Genomic DNA, 19416 nt, shown 5'->3' with positions numbered 1-19416 from the left:
GGATCAAGAGCTGACGACGGCGGCGGACCCTTTCTCTGTCAGAGGAGCCGAATCCCCGGCGACTTATGGATGTTCTTCCTCACGGTTTTACGCAAGAGTGATCAAGCATGGCTTGTTGGGCGATCAATCACAGGTGGCAGTACGCGCACACCGGCTCTGCCCTCATTCCGCTGACAGGTACCGTTTCCTGTCTGGCGAAGATAGCCAGATAAGTTAGTTTCATTGTAACCCTGATAGATGTGGAGTTTAAACTTTCTAAAGAAAAAGTGAAAAGGGGGAAAAAAAAGAAAAGTTGGGGAAGATTAAATAAAAGACAGGAGAGACTTGACAGTCTTTTTTTTTTTTTGTCCTTTTCCTCAGTCCAGCTCATTATTCCGTTCCTCCATCACTCTGTGTTCAGTTTCACACACTTATTTTCCTTCAGCCTAGTTATGAAGACTCAAAGATGTCTCATTAGCCTCCCATTCTTTTCCAGGTCTCCCTCTTTTTTAAGTTGTGTTTGCTCATCATTTATCCAGAAATGTCTCCCTGTCCCTCTGCATGAGCTAAGTGTGTGTTTGTAAGAGAGAGTGGGTGTGACCTGGCTACTCTATATTTAGCTGCTGTGCCACTTTCTCCTGTCCCAGTGCACGGCAGAGTGCAGAAAAGTGATGAGACTTGGTTTCTAAATTTTCCTTTTTTAACCGCATGCACTATATCAAGTCCAACATGCAGATGTGCGCCACCCAGGGCTAATGGGGCACCAATGAATCGGATGGACGATTATTTCCTTAATTTTGGGAGGTCACTGATCGGCCGATACTTATGTGAGAAATCAATCTTATCCACCAATCTTATTTACCTTTGGAAAGGTCTGAAAATCAGCCACTATTACTTTAAGAAAGAGAGCTAACTGGTCATGTATGCACATCTGCATCAGGGTGACAAAAGTTAGCCCAATTTAGCAACTTTGTCTCTTTATTTAGCAATTTCTCAGGCAAAAAGGAAAGCCAAAATTAGAATCGGTAGGTCAGGTTTTGTAAAGAGATGTGACGATCGGCCAGAAAGCTGCAATCGGTGCACCTGTACCCGAGACTCTGCATTTTACAGGAGTTATTGGTTAAAGTAAGGGGAAAACCATTTAATGCCTCAAACGGACCGTCAGGTTTATTTTGGATTCTGTGTCGCTGAGCAAATTCTAACCCAGTGACCGTTAAATTTCACCGCACAGTATCCAGCTCACACCGTTAGCGCGGTCAGTGTCTGCTGTCCTTGTACACGCACACACTCACTCACACACCCTCTAACAGAAACACACTGCGGTCCTCAGCTTGTAGTCTTGTCAACATTTGTCTTTTTTTCTTTTTTTTTTCTTCCCCCCTTGACCTTTGATTTTCCCGCTCAGTGGCAGCCGGCCAGGCAGACAGCAGTTTGCGGGGCCTGATCAAACGTTGTTGCTGCTTCAGATGATAAATGGCTCAATAGTGAGAGAATCCAGACTGATCTCTTTGTTCGCTCACATGTGGCGCTAAGCTCCTCCAGCTGCTCACAATGTTACCGGCAGATACAAATGTAGCAAATGTTATGTAATGATGGGAAGGTAAAGAAAGAAAGCGTTCACAATTTCAGATTGTAGGGATTTCTCTCAGTTTTTAACCTTAACTTAATTGGTCTTCACTGCATTTCCACTGAAGACTACTTTCTACTCGAGCGCGCTGGGAAATGTAGTTAACTTGCTAATTTGTTGTGTTTTCCCTTGAGAAAAGGCGGGGAACCAGTTGAGGGAGTGAAATGGAGTAAAGATAGAAACAAGCCCTGATTGTCACCAGTTTCCTCAGGTGGCAGAAGAGATTACCGTCTTATTAGCATGCTCTATTAAATACAACACTTTGCTCTGAGCAGAAGCTGGAGTTACTTCTACTTCTTTATTTATAATTCAGTTTTACAGACTTTAAATGTAATTACCTCACACAAAATGAGATATAAAGCCATTCATAGTGCCTTTCAATATATATATTGTATTAGGGCTGAAACAATTAATTGTAACTGTAGACATAATCCTCAACTAATTTAGCGGTAGATTAATTGTCAAAATAAAACTGACATTTACTGGAAAAAGAACATACTCAGAGCTGTAGTCAATCCAAAATTGTACAAAAAAATATCTTCATTTGAGATAAAACAACTTTGTCTGTAAATAGATTTTAGCCAAAACTCCTCAAGTGGTTTTTACTTCACTGGTTTAGATTTACTAAAGGAATCCTGTTATTGTATTTAGGCAATTAAATGTTTATTTTCTTCTTTAAAAATGAAATTAAATTGGTTATTTGCATCTAATATTGTAGAAAAAGAAAAATATGTAGAATGTGCCAATTTTTTTACGGGAGAATAATTGTCAGAATAATATATAGATTATTAAATAATTGTTAGTTACATCCATATATATATATATATATTAGGGAAGGAGAATAAATCAATGACAATCTATATTGTGATAGACATGTGATCAATATCAATACATAAAACGTCTGATAGAATATTCAATAATTTCATGAACTCCGATCCAGAACCAGCATTCCTTCGGCTAAAGCAGAAGGAAGGCTTTAGCCGCTCAGCTTCTCACAGCTAGCTAAGCAAAGTTGGTGGCATCAAGCAACTCAATCACTCTTTGGTTACCTAGCAACAACCTTTCAGTAGCGGTTTAAGGTTTGGCCACTGTGCCTCATAACTGCTTAAAAATAACAAAACAACAATGTGGAGTGAGAACTGTGGATGAAACAGGAAAAGCCACGCCACCGGTTTGGTATTATTTCAGAAAACTAACCAATAATTATCCATATTTACTGAAATGCTTTCATGATGCATTTTTCAGTTATATTGTCCCTAAATTAGCAGCCCTAATTTAAATATGTATTAGTGGTTAGCTTAATTAGCATTATAACTTAAAAAAAAAAAAATTGTATTCCTACTGTACGCAGATCTAGTTTTTTTGTTAAGTGACAAAAAAAATTGCCAACATTTCCAAATTTAGAATGAAAGTATTTGATTGAAAGTAAAAAAAAACAAACAAAAAAACAACAACAATTAAATCAGAACAACATTAAACCTTCCTGTTATCTCCTGGATACTCATTCTCTCTCAGTAGCAATCTGAATACCTCAGTCATCCCCAAAAATGGTTTATGGTGTTTACTTCTCTCTATAAGATCTTCCACACCAAAGAGTGTTATCAGGGTGCTCCTGTAGCGCTTCAGTGCCTTTGATTGAAAAAATACTGACCAGTTGTTCACAGCTGTTATTGGCAGCAGCATAGAAGACAGATACTGACACGGATTCAGCTCACGTTGGGCAGATTACTGTCGCAAAACATCACAGATAAAGGACGATGTTGAGAGTAACACATCAGAGATGGTCTTGACTCTGATGTCTAAGAATAGGAAAAAGAGGCAGAATGTCACGGAGACACGTGGGCTCACACGTCCCGTCCGGCTCATCAGTCACATTAACCAGACGTCTGCTCTGTCTGAAGGACAAAATCTGTGTTCCTGTCTGCTGAAGCTCAGATGGGAGATAATCACTTTAGGGAATGCTGTGTCTGTGTGCGGCAGTTACTTAAGCAGGTTTTCACTTATTGAATATTTTCTCAACTTAAGCTCGGGATTACAGTTCACACCACAACGCCCATGAGATCATCCAGTTTGACATTTCTAGGGTGATGGTTAGCTGTGCTGGGTATTCCTGCTAGACTATTACTATTATTTTGCCATTATTTTCCATATTTGCTCCACATATTCTTGCATGGAAATCATACCAGTTCTTTTGTGTACCAGGAAATTTTCACAAGAAAGCACCGCAGTATTACGAAGAAAGGAAATGAGTGAAGGTTCAGCCGCTAACGGGCGATTCATTACTCAGTAGCGAATGAGTACAATTAGCAGTGTGAAAAGCCGAACTGAGGTTATTACATTTACATTCAGGCTTTTTTTTGTTAACAGTTTGCTTACTTTGATAAAAACTACTTCATTTAAAATTCTCTTCCAGGTGAGAACTTTAGAGCTTGTGTGTTGCACGTGTTAATGCCTCATTAAAGTAAATTAAAATTAATCCATGAATGGTTTTGTGTTATTGGTGTACATGACAGTGTTGGGTTGTTCAATGATTCATCAGACAGTCATAGTGTAGGAAATAGAATGGAATAGCATAGAAATATCAGCAGCAAAGGCAAATGGAGGCATCCAGATTCTCACAAAAGCAAAAATATGAATACAGAAAGAATCGGACTGTACAGGAGTCAAGAAAAAATTTGCTCAAGTGAATCAGGTCAAATATGGTGCTTGAGGTTATTGTATGTTTATTGTGTCTTTGTCAGCTGCTTGAGGATTAGGATTTAAATATGCTAATAAGAAAGTCTGCATTTTCATGTTAAAATTTAAACAGTGTACAGCGATTTTAAAAGGGGCAGTGTCATGTAAAATCAACTTTTTGAGCTTTTACATCGTTAGTCCCTCATCAAAAACATGCCTGAAGTTTTGCTTAGATTCTTTCATGCATGTTTGAGAAATCCGTCAATCTCCTATAGCAATCATTCAGCTGTGTAAAATGACTGGGAGGACTTAGCTCCGCCTTTGAGGACGAAGCTCCTCTTCACAGCCGTCACTCAGCTCCTTCAGACTAGCCAACGGCAATTAGCAAACACCTGGAAGTAACTCATTACACGAGCTACTTCTCAACACTGGTAGACTCTCTATTAAAGGGTTAATAGAGGATGAGATGACTTCCTGAAGGCGGAGTTTCAGAAAGAGCAGGAGTTTTTGAAGAGACAAAGGCCCAATTAAACTGTGAAGTCAAATTTCTTTTCAAGTCATTTTTGATATCTGTATATACAGCTTTTTAATAACAACTGACGTTAACATAGTTACTTGATTGTGGTACAGAATGGCACTATGTACAGTACAGACCAAACGTTTGGACACACCTTCTAATTGAATTCAGTTACAAGGTGTCTCCAAACCTTTGGTCTGTGCTGTATGTGGAAAAAATTTAATACTGCCCCTTTACAAAGCGCACTGTTGAAAAATCTGCAGCTTTTACTTTTTGTGTACTTTAGTTCATGACGTCACAGGAGGTCAATTAGATGAACTTCTTGCGGATTTCAACCTGGTTTGTGAATTCCATTCCAGGCCATTCTGGTCCTGTTTTATTGTTCCCAAGTTTCCCTCAATAATTTTTCTCCTGCCACCAAATAATGGTGAACAGCTTATAAGGAGTAATTTAAGTGGAAAAAATACAAGAAAACAACTTGGAAAAGCAGAAATGAGCACAAAATTACTAGTTAGTTGCCTTTTGCCGTGTGTGACCAGAACACCAGAACAATGTGTTCATTGATTCTTGTTAGCTGCTTGCAGGTTTAAAGATGCTAACCAATTATGTAATGTTTTCCATTGCTTAATTCAGGTTTAGCAGCAAAATAACTACCCAAGTACAAAGAAATTGCCACGGTATGTTGTTCTGCAGGTGACAAACTATATCTGAAGGGTTTTTTAAAACAAATTGATTTAGAAAAAAAAAAAAATAGAGTCAATTTGGAAGCTTTAAATGTACATTTAAACTCAGCCGTTTTACTTTGGCGACTGTGTAGTGTCAGCAGAGTACAGAAAGAGCTAGGAGGCCCGTCTTTCTTTCCTTTTGTTGTTTCTGGCCTCTCTTTCTCCCTCTGCAGCCGTTTCTCCGGCTGTTCACTCTCAGCTTTGTCTTTTCCAAGTGTGTAAGTGAAAAAGACAATAAATCGTGACGTAACCCAGCTGCATGTGTTTTTAAGCGCAGATCTCCAGATTACAATTAGACGGCATCTGCTTTGTCCCAATGTAATCTGCCCTGAAGGGGTGGGAAAGAAAAAAAAAATACACGTTAGGCTCACAGAGAGAGGAAAAAAGGAACAGTGATGTTTTCTATTTTATTATTCTTCAGCTCTAAGCTTTTTTTCTTTTTTTTCTTTCTTTTTTCTGCTCTTCTTTAGGATTTCGGAGAAATGAGGAGATGAGAGCGATGGAAGTGCTCCCCATCCTCAAAGAGAAAGTTGCTTTTCTGTCCGGTAAGATTTTCTTTTAATTTTTAATTTATTTTAATTTTTTTTTACTTCCCACGTGCACACACACACACATACGCACGCCCCAAACCCATGCACACACATCTCCAAACCCCAGCTGTCTGTTCAGGGCATATCAAAGTGTGTTTACAGTAGGCTGCAGAGACCCATCACACACAGGTAGCTGGTATTAAGCTGTAGATGCTCTACGGTCCGTCTCTTTAAGTGCTTCAGCTCTCTCTCTCTCTCAGACACACACACGCACACACACACACAGTGTGGACATAATAACAAACTGCTCACTCTGCCTGTTAAAACTCAGGAGAGGCCCGAACACTTAGCTCCTGACCCATCTTCAAACACTTTGATGCATACACACACGCTGCCCTCAGAACACACACTGACTGGTGTACATTGTATAACCAGTGTCAACAGGACTGCAAAACGAGGAGCTGCGGCTGCCCGCGTCTTCTCTTGGCTTCATCTAACACAGACACATACACACACATATCCTAAAACTCACGCAGACAGCTTGAGTCGTGCCAGAGAAAACTCGCAGCAGGCCCCCAAAAAACGTCCAGCAGGATTCTTTGTACTGCACGCAAAAATATTATCCTTCCTGTATTTGGGTATAAAGGAATAACGCTCATGCAGATTACATCCATACAGATGTAGAATGTGTGTGTGTGTGTGCGGTGTGTGTGTGTGTCTTTATGCTGACTCCTCTTTTGCTCCCCGTCGTGCGTGTGCTGCAAAGGTCACAGGTAAAAGCACAACGATAAGGACAATGACTCAGATGAAATAATACCGAGGTGGCTAGAGGGAGATACTGAACAGCGTTGCCATGGAGATGACTTGCCGTCGGCCAGCGCATCCCAGGGTAGACGCTCGCGGAGTAATTGACTTTGAAATGGACGAGGGAGATAGAGAGGGAGGTAGAGGAGAGGCTGATGGTGAGGAGGGAGAGTAAATGAACTAAGCTTATTATCCTGAGTCTCCCTCCTCCTCCACTTTTTTAAAATCGCCCATGCTGTCTGTCAGTTTTGTTTGTATAAAACTACACGAGCGTTTTATTTATTTATTTATTTTTTTATTTCTCTGAGGTTGAGCAGACAGGCGCAAGACAACAAGACCGAACCGACCAATTTGTGGGCCGAGCGCAGTCGGCCCGTGTTTGCAAGTTTCCACATGAGCGTCTGTTCATCTCCAAATGATCTGGAGCAAACGATTATTTCAACCAGACGAGCTTCAGGCTTAAAACACGACGACAATTGGTGAAAAAAATCATATTCAAAGGCAAAGACTGAGGCCAGAAGATTCTTAGGCTGAAATGATCTTATTTTTCTAAGCGTTTTCTTTTTTTTTTTAATGCAAATTGTGGCTTACTGAAGTGGCCTTATGAATTAAATTTTTGGCGATTTATTTGTAATTTGCGGACAGCATATCTTTATACCGTATTTTTGTTTCCAGATATTGACTATTGCAAAAAGACACATTATTTAACATCTAGCTTTTTTACTGTATCTAAAGTTGTACTCCAATATGTGTTAAGAGACATTTGTTTATTTTTGGAGTAGCAACTTTGCGGAATTATTATTTGTTTTTAATGTTATCTGTATCACATGATCACAGTTAGTAATAAGGTTGGCCAGGCAGTGCTGATAAATGGGCTCAGAGAAATGTTTATCCGGTTATGTTTGTGCAGCATTAGTGGAGGCCCGTACAGATAGCTGCATGCAGTCCATGGAAACCACATTTTTGCTATTGATTTTTCTTTGGTTTTGAATCGGAGAAGGCCCAGAGATTGTGATTTGCAATATCTTTAACACGGTACGTAGGATCAACTACCAGCATGTCCTCTGTAATACACATAAACACTTGTATTGAAACAAGGTTACAAAATCAGGAAAGCGACGAGAAACCTCGTTTCTGTTACTAATTTGATCATTATTTTAGATCATTTCTTCCCACACTGACAACATAATGAGCTAAGCTAGTTCCGGGTCAGCAACCAACTTGAAAGCAGATTTTTCAGCGGTATTGTCCAATAGGCATAGGCCTAATTTCTGGTGTGAACATTTAAAATGTTCAGTTTTCAAAGCTTTTTATGCTATTCACACGTTTTAAAGTTATTTTTAGCTGGATGCCAGAGGAACCGCGGCAAAAATCTCAGTTCGGAGTCAACTTTTTTTGAGAATTTATTTAAATTGTTGGGGTATTAACAGCATTGCATGGTGTCCGAGGTAATTAATACCTGCCGAAACAGGTGTGTTGGAGCAGGGACACATTTGAAGCAGTTAGAATAATATGGACTGTGGTAAGAAAGAACTCTGGGTCCTAACGAGTCATTAAAAATACTATAAACATGTTGACATTTTTAAACTATATTCAAATACGTGTTATTTAATAAAAATGTTAGCATTTAAAAATGTTTCTGTTCAGTTGGCTAAGAGCTAGCTCCTAGCTCTGAAATTAGCTCGCTAACAGTGTTTAGCTAGTAGCTTCATTAGGACAACGGGTAACTGCTTAGAAAAGTTTTTTGTCATTTCCTCTATCACATTAAAATGCCCTCTGTTAGTCATTACCAGAGGCAATACTTTTTTGTTTACCATGAACGTTTAGCCTGCAGCGTTTGTAAACAGGTAGGCACAGATTTTACTGGGGAGTTTATGTAGCTTGTTTTATTCATTTTTCAATTAATTCCACTGACTACCAATAAATTAACTAATTTAATTGATCTCTTCTGTGTTTCTTTTATTTCACCTTATATTAAATACACACAGTATGAGGTTCTCATAGCATCACAGCAAAGCATAACTTTTCAACAAAAAAAAATATTTTTTTTAGTAAAAAAAAATAAATAAAAAAGAAGCAATACTTGATCTAATGGCTGGTAAAATCAGATAATGGAGTTCACATTTATATTGATTTTACCTGTCACGTTGGTTTTGATACATTGATTTAAGGACAAATATCGAATGAAAGCTGAATTTAGCTGCCATTTTCAAGGGCAAAATATGGAAAATCAGGCGTGGTTATAATACCTCAGCTTATGTTTCTGTTGCCTCAGGTGGAAGAGACCGACGTGGTGGTCCAGTATTAACATTTCCATCACGAAGTAACCACGACAGAATACGAGCAGATGACCTGAGGAGACTGATCGCCTACCTCGCCTGCATCCCCAGGTTAGATATTCATTACATCCCTATGTGTTTTTTTTTCTTCTTTTTTATATTAAAAATAAACTTAAAAGATATAAACAACCTTAGAAAGTGGACGTAGCGTGTGGTGTAGAGACAAAAACGTGACGGGGTTGAGATAAACATGTGAGCAGCGAAGCAGGAGCAGTTAGATAACTGCAGCTTCTCCGCTCCCAGAAGTCATTTTTATGGAAGCGGGGATGCTGAGACAGTGGAGGGAAAAGCCTGAGTTGAGAGCGGGGACACGAACCAGACATCTGATGACAACAAGAAGGAAAGCGGTATCACCAGAAAGAGGAGGGCAGGGGGGAGCGACGTGGAGAAGGAATTAAAGCGGACAGCGGCGGAGTGCGCTTGCGTGAGGAGGTGTGTGGAAGAGAGAGAGAGAGTGTGTGTGTGTGTGTGTGTGTGTATATGAAAGCAAAACAAAGTGTCGCAGTAGCTCAGGCGGTGCAGCAGGGAATGGTAGTTGCTGTGGACGAGGAGCTCCTCATCTCCCAGGTAAAATGTCAGTCGTCTTTACATCCATACTCTTCTTCTTCCTTTAAATTTAATCCTCCTTTCCGTGTTTTCCTCCTGCTCCGACTGCTCAGCCAGCTGTCAGCCCTGTATGTTACTGCTTCACATTTCTTGCACATTCTGTACTTCCCTGTAAGGATACTCTCTTTTCCATCTAATCATTGAGAAATATCTGTATTTATAGCGTGAGTACTTTGGTGACTGAATAGTTCTAATTTTGTGAAGGTAGCCTCTGCACACAGCTGTTGTCTGACACTCTGCTCCGCTGACAGAAGATGATGATTAGAGATAGAAAGATGCAAGGACTTTTTGCAGTGAAATGCATTAATAAGAGCATTCCTGCGTTTTGAAAATTGTGCTGAATTATTGCAAGTGCGTTTTAGCGATGAAAAGCAGTCCTGTTGTAAATTACGTTGAGAAAGATTGTTGAATGTCTCTGCAAGTAAACCATTTGTCTTCAAAATCCCTCCACTTCCCAGTTTGTCTTTTGAAAGTTTTTTTTTTTTTTTAGACATTTGGAGCTGTTTTTTTTATTTCCGAGTTGCTTGCAAGGTGCAAACGTTGCAGGGCAAAGAGGTTGCTCAACTGTCCTGATGTGTGTTTATGTCTCAAAGTGGACGTTTTTGACTCATTTATCACAGGTTCATGTGCTTTATAACGTGTGGGCGGTACGTGTGGGATGTGTATTTGCTGCGTAGGCTTCTCACGGTAGAGAAAATGCGTCATTTCACTGTTTGTTCTAATTGTCCTTTGCCGTCTCCCCCCTTTTTTCTTTTCCAATTCCATCGCCTTTCTCCCTTCCATCCTCCCTCTCTCATCCTTTCCCACGGCTGCCATGTGTCTCTGGATTGTGCTCTTCAATCTCTCCACCTCCCCTATTCCCCGTTACTACTCTTTAATTCCTCCGGCTAACCTCCGCCGCTGTCCTCCACTCCCAGTGAGGAGGTGTGTAAACATGGCTTCACAGTCATTGTTGATATGCGCGGCTCCAAGTGGGACAGCATCAAGCCTCTGCTGAAGATCCTGCAGGAGTCGTTTCCGTCCTGCATCCACGTCGCCCTCATCATCAAACCGGACAACTTCTGGCAGAAGCAGAGGACCAACTTCGGCAGCTCCAAGTTTGAGTTCGAGGTGAGAGGAAAATCTTTAAAGAGGCTTTTTATCAAAACAAAAGACAGGATAGAAACATATGCGCGATTAATTAAGAGGATGCTGCATGGTCCTGCACTGAAAGAAGTGCTGTGACTCTGGATTCATCGCACATTCTGAATCCCGTTTTCTGTCAGCTGAGCTATGGTACCAACCGCTGTAGCTGTTGCCCTGCGCTCAGCTGCTCTTTGTCAGAACATTTTGTTATTTTCAGCTCCTCGCTGCTTTGGATGCAGATATCATCAGCCAGGGGAAAAAAATGTCATCATATTCAACAGACTACACAAACAAGCATGCGTGATCCTGTCAGTCAGGTGTTAAACTGATTTTCACTGCTCATTTAGAGACGTAGTACGAGATGGAGAATATTTGTTTGGTCGGTTTCCAGACTATAGATTCTGAAAGGTTTTGGGATGCTAATGCCATTTTTTACTCCACTCAGATTTCTCCTTAAGAATATGAGAAGAAATAAGAACACAACTGAAACCATTTTCTTCTAGCTTTACTGCTGTGAGCGCTTATTAAGTGAAATTCTTTGATTTTATATTGGTTGCTAATCAAAGCTAGGACGACAAAAAAAACAGAAGTTGCAGTTATTATGTGGTAGCATGTAGACATTTACCTGAAATGTCCAAAAGTTTGCAAACATGTTCAAGTCCGGTGTGTTCAGTAAGCGTAAGCTCGAAAAGACAAAACAGGGCAGCCCCTGTTGAAAGTCTGGCTCTCTCTCACTTTCTCGCAGCCTGGACGACTGTAATACACATGTCCAAGAAATCTTTTGGAAAATACAACGTTCTTTGAAATACCATCTTTCATATCTGAGTTTCCATTGACGTCACCTAGACCTCACCTATACAAAAACTGGGTAACTTTGCACGGCGTCCATATTGAATAGGACTGTTTTTGGAAAGACCTCTTATGCACTGTAAGAACTACCAGGTGGATCAACTGCGATTTTTCAGACTTTGGATGTGTTTGCCGCACAAAACCATGCCAATGTGTTTCTAGTCTGAAAATCAGGTAATTTTTTTTGTGTACTATAAAAGTTATTCTTGATGGGATTAAACAAAAGCCTTACATCCCAGTTAATCTCCCACCTTTGCTTACTGCAATGTGAAGCTGTGAAACGTAGGCTGGCCAAAGCTCAATGATTGCTTCAACTGGTGCAATTTCTTGTTGAATTCTTGTCCAGTCCATTTCTTTGTGGAAATGTTTGACCAAAGCAACGTGAGTGAACTGAGCGATGTAGAAACGACTTCGATCGCTCGCATGCTCATTTGCAAGCAGGTTCAATGTAGTCTGATGACATCATATTGATTTATTTTGAAAGGAGGAGTAGCCTGCGGCAGGGCTACACTGTCAAAGCCACATGATCATTGATTGTATACGCTGCTACACGCACAGAGGAATAATTAGGTCTGCTCGTTTCTTCACCTTAATATGAACAGTTTGATAAAATGTCCATAAGCAGCAACAGGAACAAGTTTTACTTTTATTCAATAAAAATGATACTGTAGGTGAAATAGGCCTAACCTATTTATTAGCACCATAATGGGGACTTTAAATTGATTCCTCAAATAACCATAAGACCAGCAGCACTTCATTTTGACATGATAACAACGTCAGTCAACTCAGTAAGAATAATTTACCTGCTTGGTTAAAAATAAAACCTTTCTATTAGATATGAGACACAGTGAGATTTTCTTATCTTGGTAACGTTAAGTAAGTGTTCCAGGGGTTTACAGTGTTCATGTAAAAAAAAAAGTTCAACAGGACCAATTTAGGTGTGCACCAATAAATCGGCTCCGATTTCCTTAATTTTGAGCAATCAGCCATTACTTACATGAGAAATTGATTTTATCCACCAATTTTACCTGCAAACGTCTGAAAGTTAGCCACGGTTTCCTTTTGCTCAGCGACTTTTCAAACCAAAAATAATCAGTATGAACCAAAATTGGTTTTGTAAAGATTTGCAATCGGCCAGAAAACTGCAATTGTTGCACCCTGTAATTTAAACATTCCTACATGTTGGTTATTACAGTTTTAATATTATTGCTGATATTTATGTGTTATTATTTTTGATGTATAGATTCAAGGCAAATATGTTGAACACATTTCCACTAAATTTGGACTTTTCCAGGTAAACATTTCTGATTATTAGTCAACCAGAAAGCTGAACTGGTGGCAGCAGCAGTAGTAGCATCTTAGCACATGTTAGCTATCCAGACACGTCGCTCATAGCTTAGCCAACTGTAGTTTTACAGCTGCACTAGGACTGAGGAGTAGTGCTCTACTTTAGTTTCCAAACCATTGCTATTCTTTGTTTTTTTAGCAAGTGGAAATATTTCCCAAAAATTAATCTATCTTTATTTGTAAGAGAGGATTATGTTTTAGAAGCCTTCTTTCAGCTAGCTTAGCGTTGTGTTCCTTGTGGCAGTGTAGTAATGAGGTAACCTGACCACCTGCAGTGAATGTGATGGTGTCAGTATGTTTTCTTTCTGTGTTGTTCAAGCTCCTTTGCTTCTTTACTTGAGGACAACAGTGCATCTGAGCATTGTTTGGCCTACACAAGCTATCTCTTGGTCTCCATGGTTCTCTGGCCATGTGTGCGGGGGTGTTGTGTGGAGGTGGCTCAGCAGAAACAGAGGCAACGAAGCCAAAGAAGGAAACGTGTACCTCTGAAATTAATTCTTTAATGTCTGCTCGCTGGGAGGATTTAGTTTTTTTTTTATTTTTTTTTTTTAAAGGTTTGGAAACGTTTCATTCAGAGGAACTTGTTTAATAGCTGAGAAAGTTCAGGTATTTTTGGCTGCCTATCAAAGATTCGTATTTGATTAGGAAGCTGCCATTAATATTCACGTGAAGCTTTCATTTCTGGAAACAAAATACATTTTTTGTATTTGCGTTGAAAACGATAAGTTTCGACTTATCAAGTGGCTAACTTCAACCTGTATCTCTACACCAGACAGTCATGGTGTCGCTCGAGGGTTTGACGAAGGTTGTGGACCCCTCCCAACTCACAGCTGACTTTGACGGCAGCCTGGACTACAACCACGAAGAATGGATAGAGGTGGGACAGACCCCAACCCTAAAAATCCCAAAGGAACGTTGTGTGCTATGTCAGATGGTGAATTTGGGCGATTCTCTGGGTTTTGTCGTTTGGTTTGACCAGGTGCGAGTCGCGTTCGAGGAGTTCTCTGGTCACGCCACCCAGATGTTGACTCGACTGGAAGAGATGCAGGAAACTGTGTCAAGAAAAGACTTCCCCCAAGATCTGGAGGGAGCGAGGCGGATGATAGAGGAGCATGCCGCGCTGAAGAAGAAAATCATAAAAGCTCCAATAGAGGAGCTTGACACCGAGGGCCAGAGGTAAATAGAACGTAGTGGGGGTTTTTTCTTTTAGATATTTTTCAAGTACAGTAACTACATTTTAATCAAAGTGAAGCAGAAGGTATACCTAAATGTACAAATCTAACACTAGACCTCTCTTAGATAAGAGCCATGAGTTGTCTTATGTTTTTGTTCCTTTCTAAAATACTGCACTTGAAAGAATCATCTGCAAAACAGTCTGTGAAATTTCACAAGTTGAAAATAGATACTTGAAGACTAGGATGCTGTTTTTGCAGTGTGTTCCTGTGCGTGTCCAAAGAGTGTGCAGAAAACTTTATTAAATTATCCTTGGACAGAGGCTGGTAAAAGAATGATCTCATTTGTTCTTTGGTCAACAAAACTAGCATGGTTTAAATTGAGAAATGTGCTAAAATCATTCATAAACCAAGTATTTTAAGTGTGTTATTACATCAGCCCTGTTGAACCTTTTTGAGTTGAACTTTAGTTTGTTTGCCTAGAAAGTCTGATTTGTTGGGGGAAGTGTGAAAGCGTAATCAAACTCTGATTCAGACCAAAAGTTGAACTCTGGTCTGGCTAAAAGCCTAGGTCTATGTTGGATTGAAGTGAACTCTAGTGCGGTTCGAATGCATATATGAACGCTAGTGGAACCAGAGACCACTCCAAAAGCAGGAAGTGCTGTAGCGCATGGCATTCTGGGTAAATACAAGCAAAAGAAATGCGTTAGTCTGGCACAAAGACAGAAGACAAATCCTTCACCTGCTAAAATCTGACGCCACTCCATTTTATTTACATTTTGTGAAGGAGGAAGTTGCGCTCAGAGTTTTGTTCCAAGGTTTTTGTGTCGTTTCTTTTAGTGGTCCTTGGTGCAGCCTCCTTCAGGAAGGGGGTGAACAGGTTTGTTTCACAGTGCAGTGTGAAAGCCAACTGCAGCAGCTGAAATTGTAACAAATGTTGCAACTCTGGTCCCCCAATCAAAGTGAGTCTATTGAACTATGAGGTATTAAACACCTGAATTCTTTATGGCTGAAAAAATGTTATTTTGTTTTTTTTTTTTTTAGGAATACTTTTAGTTAATCTGTTAAAGTTCTTTATTTAGGAAATGCAGATGAGCTGCCAAAAATATCCTGTCCAAATACAAAGCTAACAACATGACGCTTATGTCTACACAGAGAATATTCAACTTCACGTAGCGCTTTAACTGTGTTTCAGTTGCAACCTGCTTCTGAATAAATCGCAAAATTATACTTTAAGAGAAAAAAGTAAGAGAAAACGTTTTTTATTTTTGTTTAATCCGTGTCCAGGTTGCTTCAGCGGATTCAGAGCAGCGAGTCTTTCTCCAACCGCAACGGCAGCACCGGCGGCAGCGGCAGCAGCAGCGGCAGCAGCAGCGGCGGCGTCGGTAATGCCGACACCCAGGGCCTGGTCCCGCGCATCACCCAGCTGCTGGACAAGCTGCACTCCACCCGACAACACCTCCACCAGGCCTGGCACGTCCGGAAGCTGCAGCTGGATCAGTGCTTCCAGCTCCGTCTGTTTGAGCAGGACGCAGAGAAGGTCGGGGTTGTGCAGAAGTGAACCTATAACAAGAGCTGGTGATCAGTGTGGGGCAGGCAGCTGTCAATAATCAGCTAAAACTTAATTACGGCATCGATTAACGCCGTTTGTGACGCTCACACGAACTCGTGTCTGTCTTTTTACATTCCTGTAAGGGGGGGAACTGAATGGCTTCATCCGATTACAAGGCATTACGACAGATAATAGCTGAGACAGGCTAATACAGGTAAAGACCCACCTCTCCTGGCTCCAACCCAGACGGCTCCGGTGATGACAGCCGCGGCAAAAAATAGAGACGGGGAGAGAAATTCAAAGCTCCATGTTTGAGTGATTGGAATAAAATAGCAGGCTGAAGCAGCAAGGAGGACTGCAGTATCGGATGCACTGCAGCAGCAGGAGCTTGTTGCTAGGACACCATAGGGCACAAGTCTTTTTTATTTATTTTTTTATATTTTCACAAGAGCACGAGAGGATGCCACTAATAGAAAGCATTCGATTTCTGTGTATACCGACAGCAATGTGCTCAGTCTCACTAGGGTTCACCAGCATATGCAATGTGTCTCGCTTTGTTTTCCGACTTCCTTCTGCAGATGTTACTGAGGAGTAGGGCTGGGCGATAAATCAATTTGATTGATTTTTTTTCCAGCAATCAAAGTTTTGGTTTTTGCCGATTTAATTTTTGGGAAATTGGGATTTTTTTTCACCCATGCACTCCTTGGGTTTCGGAGTGACGTCGGCGCGCCCAGAGTCGCCATCATGTTGTTTCTATTTATTTGGACTTCAGACTTCAGCTCAAATCTACCAAATATTAGCGCTGGGCTATGATTGTTTTTCTTTTTTAAACTAAGTAATTAACTCACGAATACAGTCATACTCATCAAAGTAATGCAATAATGCAGAATTAATATTACCAGAATGTAGTTATATTGTTAGGAAAATAAAGTAATAATTTTATGAGAACACTTACCTGAAAATATGGTATCGGTTTTACATATAAGAAAATACTTCTTCGTCTTTTGACATTATTAAATTATCGGTAGCAGAGCTTTAAGACAGTTGAGAAAAAGACCATGTCTATTTCAAAGAACCCCATGAACTGATGTGGTCATGTCAGATCTCGATAACTTTATTGAAGCTTTTTTTTCTCACTAAAACAACTTTTTCTTATAATTTTAAGACATTTTTTCTAGCATTATGACGATACTTTCGTAATTAAACAAAGATTCTCATAGTCTGATGCTAATGTTGCGTCGTTCAACTCCCAGATGGGATAACTGACGTAAAAGCCACTTTTTGAAAATGCTATTCTGTCATTTAAAGTTTCAGTTTTAGAAAAAAGCTTAAGAACATTTATTCAAATCGGATCTGATATGATTTTTTTTAATCAAAAGATTTGATCTTTTTACCCGTATCGCCCAGCCCAATCGAGGACCCTGTCCATCTGCTGGGAGATGCTCCCTTGAAGATAGTTAACTTTTGTTTTTTCTTTTTTTTTCCTCCTGTGTCTGTTTCTGTGTGTGTCTGTTTTGACATCTTCCTGCCTCAGATGTTTGACTGGATCATGCACAACAAAGGTTTGTTCCTGGCAGGCTACACAGAGATTGGCAACAACCACCCCCACGCTGTGGAGCTGCAAACCCAGCACAATCACTTCGCAATGAACTGCATGGTAAGACACACACACACACACACACACACACACCCGTACGTACAGAAACACAGATGTTCAGCAGGAGCTAATGCTTTTCCGCCCACTAGGACTCAAGTCCATGCCCCTTTACCAACTGCATAATCACATTGTTATTGCACTAAGTATCGACCTCTAGTTCTGGGTTCGGGTGTTTGTTTAGAGCAGCCTGCTCATTTCCCACATAATCGCAGCAACACAACTAGGTATTAAGTAATCCTATTTTCTATTCACAATCGACCTTACATAACTATTATGAAACAGTTGAAGAGAGGAAATCGTCTGTCGGCTAAGAATTCTGGAGATTCTTCAGATTAATCTTTCATTGTTTTAGATTTGTCTTTTTTGTTGTGCGTTTCTCTTTTTCCACACAAAAAAACTCACCACTGCAACAACTGATTCCAATTAAATTCCCAAAGAAAACGACACGGTAGCTGCTTTTCCATAACAAATGTGCGCAACAGTCTGTTGTTATTCCATTAATGTAGCGAAAACACACAAGAAAAACTTTTTTTTTTACATACCACATGCACAAACAAGCATGGTAATTCATAATTGTGCAAATATGTAGACATGGTTAAAAATGAGAACATCGACGAGTGATTATTTCTATTTACTGTGGTTGTTTCTGCTAACATTGAGGATATTTGTATATGCCATTTTTTTTGTGAAACTTTTATTGATTAGATATGCGCTGACCTGGTGTTTTTTTTTTTTTTTTTTTTGCTCTGTTCTATTTGTGTTTTTTTTTTTTTTTTTTTGGGGAGGGGGGGGTTCGGAGAGGTTGTATACATGTGTGTTCTAAAATAATACAATCTTTAATAAAAAAAAAATGAGAACATCAAAGACAAAACTGATTTAAATTAAAACTGCTTTTCAGTTATACTGTTATCACATCTCTAAAAATGTATTTAGGTTTTTGCGTTATTTCAAAATATTTTGTTTCTGTTGCATTTATAGGTCTGTTGTTCCTGTTTCCTTTTTTTAAAAACTGAGCATTTATTATGATCAATAATAAAACGATTTCTTAGCTCTTTGGAGAGGTAAATTGTATTTAAATTTTGAAGTGTGGCCCTATAGCTTTTAGGTCATAAAATAAAAAAAACAAAACAAGCCATGCCATCCTCTTCCTGTCATCTTTGTGGTTTCTGCCAGTAGTAACAGCCGGTTGTTGATTATGTGATGCGAAAAAGGTGTTTCCATTGCAGTTTTATAAAACACACTAATTTGAATGTGGCAGAAAAACCATCTCATCGTAGAGCAAAAACGTTTTAGCAAAAAACTGATTTTTTTTTTCTTTTTTAAATTTCCGTGTTTCCATTTCATTAAGCACATTTATTTTCGTTCTTCCACAATTCAACAGAAACACAGCTATTAGCTAAAAGTTGTTTTTTTTTCATTTTGAAAGTTTTTTCTTTTCTTTTAATTGTTCTGCCTTTCCTCTCTTCCTCCGCTCTCCACAGAACGTGTACGTTAACATCAACCGCATCGTGTCGGTGGGCAGCCGCCTGCTGGAGTCCGGTCACTACGCCTCCCAGCAGATCAAGCAGATCTCCGGTCAGCTGGAGCAGGAGTGGAAAGCGTTCGCCGCAGCGCTCGATGAACGCAGCACGCTATTAGAAATGTCAGCCAGCTTCCATAAGAAGTGCGACCAGGTGAGTCTGCCTGACCTGTTCTCGCTTCAGATTTTGTCTGCTTGCATATGTATTTATTTGCTTTTGTTTTTAGTTTCATTTATTTTTTCATTAAATGAATATAAACTTCCAGTAACAAACCCTTTTTTCAGTGGTTTTCTATAAGCACACTGGCTGCCGCCGCTCGGCGTACAGAACACGACCTCAGTATTGATCTGTTCATGTAACCGAAGCCAGTGAGCATGCTGTTTATTCTCCG

At 39.9% G+C, this 19416-nt stretch overlaps 1 protein-coding gene across 4 annotated transcripts in view; it reads left to right on the top strand.

Moving 5' to 3' along the window:
- The window catches only part of LOC122844105 (triple functional domain protein), an 81230-nt gene that overhangs the window by 24451 nt on the left and 37363 nt on the right, over positions 1–19416 (top strand). For all 4 annotated transcript variants that reach the window (XM_044139304.1, XM_044139303.1, XM_044139301.1 and 1 more), the window contains exons 3-10: positions 5995–6069; positions 9134–9248; positions 10721–10913; positions 13897–14001; positions 14104–14300; positions 15584–15836; positions 17383–17505; positions 18987–19178. In XM_044139304.1, coding sequence (XP_043995239.1) covers positions 5995–6069; positions 9134–9248; positions 10721–10913; positions 13897–14001; positions 14104–14300; positions 15584–15836; positions 17383–17505; positions 18987–19178 — 1253 coding nt within the window. The remainder of the gene's footprint in view (positions 1–5994; positions 6070–9133; positions 9249–10720; positions 10914–13896; positions 14002–14103; positions 14301–15583; positions 15837–17382; positions 17506–18986; positions 19179–19416) is intronic.

The sequence above is a fragment of the Gambusia affinis genome, linkage group LG14 (assembly GCF_019740435.1).
Source record: "Gambusia affinis linkage group LG14, SWU_Gaff_1.0, whole genome shotgun sequence".
Lineage (NCBI taxonomy): Eukaryota > Metazoa > Chordata > Actinopteri > Cyprinodontiformes > Poeciliidae > Gambusia > Gambusia affinis.
This window is presented reverse-complemented; position numbering and strand designations above follow the sequence as displayed.